We start from the raw sequence: 6,286 nt of genomic DNA on the forward strand, positions 1-6,286 counted from the left end.
CAAGCATTTCCATAATATACTATAATAAAAATGATTACACATAAAATCACAAATCTATTATGTATAGCTTGCTATTCCATTTAAATAAGTTTAAATAAATTTTTTTAAAGTTATCATGTAAACATCTCTTTTCTTTTCCTTCTCACCCTAGAGATGGCTATGAGACACAACTGTATACATGTAAAATCAGTATTCTCTTTGTCTAGACAGCATCTTCCTTCATATGCCTTTTGTAGTTAATTTGGTTATTTATAATACTCAAAATGTTGCTATTTATGGGAACAATGTCTTTGCCAGGCAGTTCATACAGTGGTATTCCCTGGGACTGCTTTTCTCCTTAGCTTAACTCCTAACAGCAGAGGTGACTCTCTATTAAAAATAGAACTGGTTAGATTGCTTTTTTATATCAACCCTAGGGACATGGCTAATCTGGATCTGGCCCACTTGGCATCAGTTGCTTTCATAATATGAGCAAATACCTCAGATACTCTGAGGTTGATAAAATTATTCATGTTAACTAAATATGAACATTTCTTTATACTTGCTCTATAAACAGTGAATAGAAACCTCCCAAGTTTTACAACTTTTACTATCTATGAATAAGACACATAGACGTTTGATGTCTGAGATGGGAAAAGTCTAAAAGCCTAAGACTCTTTTACCAGCATATCTGAAACAATGATTTATGGACTCAGCACTACAAGAGTACCAATCTAAGCTTTTCCCTTCTATAGTCATTGAACTCTGTTCACAGCTTTGTTGTTTTATGTTATCCTTAATTTGGTAAATAGTAGAGTAAGAAGGAACCACCTAAAATGAAATAACAATAACAGAGACGAGAAAGCAAATAGACATGGCTCAGACTCTGCTTTATGATGAAGGCTCCATAGCTATAATGGTGGTTAAGAGAGACATTGGTGGCATTTTATCTGTTTTTACCCCATTGAGTTGTCTTTCAAAAAAATTATGATCTCAGAAAGAACTTTAGATGCAGATCTCTAAAAGGATAAGGGCCCTCAAATTACAAATATTTCCTCTAAAAAAAAATGTGGAAGTGAGAATGGAAATATGTTCCTGAGTATACATTAAAGGTTCACCAGGTGGCAGCAGAGCTAGATATTTTCAGGGATGAGAATCGTTCTTGAAATATGAGGATCATCTCATAGAAATCTGAGCCATACTTGCTCCGTAAATCAGATTAATAGGTCAGTGTCACAGAGGATAATGGTTTCTCTGTCCCATCAAACAGGATATATCTTTCTTAGAGGCAAAGTATTTGTTGGAGGAGATTTGTAATTTTCTTATTGTGAACTGTGACTTTAATAACACAATTTCTCCACCTAGAGGAATGAAACAAGGAATTTGAGTGTTCCTAGAAATGCAATGTGTGACTATCACTGGGAGTATGGGTAAACAATTTAGGTTAAATGTAATGCTAGGTAAAAGGAGACAAAAAAATTGACTCAGGAAACAGTAGAGTACCAAGGATTAAGACAAGAGACCCTCAGAAGAAAGTGATTCATAAAACAGATTCAATCTCTTGGTTATTGGAAATGGAACATGGCTGAGGAGCTTTGACAATCAGAAATGGGATTAAGATTAATTATGAACACAGAAAGGCCTACTACATGTGGTCCACTTGTTGAAGTGATGCGGGGTAATTGATACTGAGTAAAAACCATCAGCTCTGGGAGTTTCAGAGTCACCAACATTTTCCAGTGCTTTGGAACCAGCTCTAAGAGAGCTTTCTCCCTTAAGTTCAAGAAAGAGACATCACTGGGAGGAAGAAGTTGTTCTTCCTCTTTTTGAATAGAGCAATGTATGCAAATTGGTTCCCTCCCTACTAGGATGAAAAGCAGCTCCAAACTTGTACCTGTATCTCTAGGAGACAAGCTCAAGTTCTTTGTGCCCTAGAGGACTAACCTAGGAACTCATCATGAAATGTAGACGGAACTGGATTTTCCTTCTGAGTATATTCCAAGGTAGTTTTATGGAGAGAGAGGGAGAATATGAAATCATGACTTAATGTGACTATTGATTTTAATGCAATGTCTCTGTGTTGCAGGTGTCCAGTGTGATGTGCAGCTAGTGGAGTCTGGAGGAGATGTGAGACAGCCTGGAGGCTCTCTGTATCTCTCCTGCAAAGCTTCTGGAATTGACTTCAGCAGCTCCGACATGGATTGGGTCCGCCAGGCTCCAGGGACGGGACTAGAATGGGTTGCAGAAATTAGCAGTGGTGGTAGTACATATTATGCAGACTCTGTGAAAGGTCAATTCACCATCTCCAGAGATGATGGCAACAGTATGTTATATCTACAGATGAACTCCCTTAATACTGGGGATACAGCTTTGTATTACTGCACAAGTGGCACAGTAAGGAAAAAGAATGTGAGACCAGATTAAAACTTCCCCTGCCAGTAGGGGTGGGGCCAGTGATTCCAGAAGGGGGTTGAGCTCATGATGCATGGGATACAAGAAGCCTAGATCCAGTAACAGGTGTAGAGTGAATCTGATCCTTTTCTATTCATGGCCTGTTTTGTTTTCTCTTCTGTCCTGGGAGAAGTAACTTTTCCAGGAACTAGTATATTAGGAAGGCAGAATTTATGATTTCAAAGAGAATCTCATATGTGCCTAAAAGGTCCGGAACCGCAAGATATAAGGAATTCTCTAGGCAGAAGGCAGGAGAACTAAAGCATGTATTTACACTCCACAATAACAAGCCCATAAACCAGCGTCCCCATTTTGATATTTTCATCAAAAGCTTCCAGGCCCAATAAGTTCGCCTTATAAGGGTAACCAAAAGGCCACAGAGAAGCGAGATGGTATAAGGCAAAATCGTATACATGCTTCCCCTCTACGGTAAGAAGATTACCCACTAGCCTCTAGTCAGCTCTGCTACCGGCAGCTCAGCTTCGGCTGTAGGTGTCTCTGGCTCCAACCGGAAAAGGAAAGGAGGATCTTCAAGCTGTCCTCTCCCCTCTTATAGAGTTTTTGACATCATCAAGTGCCGCCTGAATGACCAGGGCCGATTGGTTCTTGACTTGGCCCCTCCCCCAGCATAGACCATGTTAACACACCTCCCCTCAGCCAGCGCCATGACTCATCACACAGGAAGCTCTGGTCCTGCCCCGGAAGAGCAAGCCCCAGCGTCCAGGGAAGAAAACAAAGTCCATTCTGGCTACAGCTAGCTATCATTTTCAATGGCTCACTCTCAACCCCATCCCTGCACCCCATTCGAGCAGTAGTCATGTCTGGTTAATTCTACTTTCATCACATATCTAGTATACTGTCCCTTCTCTCCTCAAGTACTGCAACTCCCCCCCCCCGCCCAGGTAGCCTCTTACCAGCTCAACTTGAGCTATTATGCTATCCTGCTGGTTGTTCTCCCACCCCTAGTACTCTCTTCATTCCAGTGCATACTAAACTTAGCTATCAAAATTATCTTCCTAAAGCTGACCATTTCCCCAAAATTCCAGAGACTCTTTATTACCTCAGGGATAAAATAGGCAATCCTATTTGGCTTTTAAATCCTTCCATAGCATGGTTCCTTCTTATCTTATTTTGCCTCACTCCCTTCCATGTACTCAGCAGTCAAGTGACACTGACCTCCTTGTTGTTCCTTTCACTAGAGATTCCATCTCTCTACTATGTGTGTTTTCACTGGCTGGAAGTCTTCTTCTACTATCCCTGCCCCCTGGGCCCCTTGACTTCCTTCAAATCTCACCTAAAATCGTCCTCTGCCCCCTTCTACTTTCCTGATCTTCCATAATTCTAGTAACTTCAGTCTGCAGGTCCATGTGTATGTATAAAAAGTACTTGGTATTTTGACTTTCTGTTCCTTTCTGAATGAGACTCTCCCATATTGCTGACATGTTCTATTAATGATTTCCATGTCACATACATAATGATAAAATTCTCTGACATTTTAACATATTAAGCACAAAATATGTGTATGAAATATTATAAATTATTGAGTATCGCCGTAAGTTAAATTTAACAAAAAAGTAAATTAAGGCGCAAGATAACAATCAAGGCTGGTAACCTGACAATAAGATGAGTCAATGACTGCCCCATTCTCCAGCCAAACGACTGGAGCAAAAGACAGCTTTCCAGGGGTGAAGCCAATATGGCACTGTGAAGGAAGGGAACTACTGGAGCTCTCTCACAAATCCTGTCAGATCCATGTTAAAAAGTGAATCTGAGCAGATTTGAGAGTTAGAAGCCACTGAGAGGGGTAGGAGCAGCAGGCATGCAGAAGGGCACCAGATCAAACTAACTGGGAACAGCAGTGGAATCCAGCCAGCACACCAGTCCATGAGAGTGTCAGGCAAGCAAAACAGTGGAGCATGAACAGGCCCAGGGCAGAAATACCCATTATGGCTGAGATCAAGCTCCAGGCCTCTCAGCCCTGGATGGGAGTCTGTCACAGCTAGGGAGCTATGGGAGACACCAGCACAGAGTGTGCAGCTGCAGGAACAGCTAGCCTGGAGCCCTCCAGCCTACAGTCTAAAGGTTTGAAACTTGCCTTCTTGAAATTCTGGGAGCCATGACGGCCAGGTAAAATGGCTCTGATCCCTCCCTTGAATAAATGCAGAGAATACGACCTCAGGAGAAACCGAGGAGCAAGAAGTGGGGGCTTCAGCAGTGAGAGAAGTTGGGGAGAGGGCCCTTCTTGTTCTAATGGAAGGAGACTAGTGCAGGAAGTGAGGTGTCCCAGCAGGTCACACATCAGAAGAACAATGAGAGTAACTGAGCCCCGGGGGGGGGGTGGAGCTAATAAATGTTAACACCAGCACCCCAGACATGCCTTTGCACAGCCAGGGGAAGTGGCAGACACCAGCACAGACAACAGCTGAGACCACCCATGGTGTAGAGCTGTCCAGGGGAAGAGGAGACTTCCAGCCACCAGACCACCCCTCCCCCATACTTCACAAAGCAGAGGTCATAGTACACAAAGCCAGTGAGCAGGCCCGCAGATCTTAACACAAGAAGCTCAGGACAGAGTCCACTGAACCCCAGAAGCAGAGATCCACTTTAGAAGCCAGGAGACAAAAAAACACCATGAAAAAGCACATGAAAAAGCATTCAAAAAGCATTAATTCCTCTTACGGAGACAGGGAAGATTAAAATACCAATTCAGAAGAGGACACCATGGACACTACACCCATATCTGAAAACTCAAAAATGGAATGTGAATTGCTCTCCAGCCCAAAAAGCATTCCTGGAAGAGCTCAAGGAGAACTTTAAAAACCAAATTAGAGAGGTCAAAGAAAAAATGGGAAAAAATTCATCCATGAGAACAAATCTTTTAAAAAGTAAAATCAACAAAATGGTTAAGGATATTCAAAATATAGATGGAGAACGTCTTATTAAAAAGCAAAATCAACCAAATGGAAAAGGAGATAGAGAAGCTAAAGGAAGAAAACAATACATTAAAAACTAGAATTGGGCAAGAAAAGCTAATGACTTTATGACACATCATGAATCAGTCAAACAAAATTCAAAGAATGAAAAAATAGAAGAAAATGTGAAATGTCTGATTGGAAAAAGACAACTGACCTGGAAAATTGATCCAGGAGAAAAAAAATCTAAGAATTATTGCTTTAAAGGAAAGCCACAATGAAAAAAGAGCCTGGATAGTATCAAGAAATCATCAATGATAACTGCCCCAAGGTCCTAGAAACAGAGGGTAAAATAGTTATTGAAAGAATGCAACGATAACCCTCTGAAAGAGATCCAAAATTGAAAACTCCAAGAAATACTGTAGCCAAATTCCAGAATTATCAGGTCAAGGAGAAAATTCTGCAAGCAACCAGAAACAATGCAAATGTTGTGAAATTACAGTAAGGGTGACAAAGAATCTTTCACCTTCTATATTAAATGATAGGAGAAATTGTATTATGATATTCTGAAAGGAAAAGGAGCTTTGACTATAACCCAGCAAAACTGAGCATTATTTTTCAGGCAAGGAGAAGGACATTCAATGAAATAAGGGAATTCCAGACCTTCCTGAAGAAAAGGGCAGAGCTCAATGGAAAATTTGATCTTCAAATATAAAAATGAAGAGAGACATAAAAAAGCAAACCAGGGCAGGGGGAGAAATTCTTGTTAATCCATAAGGTAAATTATTTACATTATTATATAGGATTATATATATATAATATATGCATATATACATATACATATATATGTGTGTCAATCTTGAGAATAATTCAGTTATGATGAGAACTGAAAGGTATATATATATAGACTGTGGGTATCAGTATAAAATAACTGATATAATGAT

At 40.5% G+C, this 6,286-nt stretch overlaps 1 gene segment (V, D, J or C); it reads left to right on the forward strand.

Moving 5' to 3' along the window:
- Window positions 1-1,936: 1,936 nt before the first annotated feature.
- On the forward strand, window positions 1,937-2,403 carry LOC118842028. The segment is given in 2 exon segments: window positions 1,937-1,982; window positions 2,066-2,403. Coding segments are annotated over 2 exon segments (384 nt in total).
- Window positions 2,404-6,286: the final 3,883 nt, after the last annotated feature.

This window comes from Trichosurus vulpecula, chromosome 3 (genome assembly GCF_011100635.1).
Source record: "Trichosurus vulpecula isolate mTriVul1 chromosome 3, mTriVul1.pri, whole genome shotgun sequence".
Classification (NCBI taxonomy): Eukaryota; Metazoa; Chordata; class Mammalia; order Diprotodontia; family Phalangeridae; genus Trichosurus; species Trichosurus vulpecula.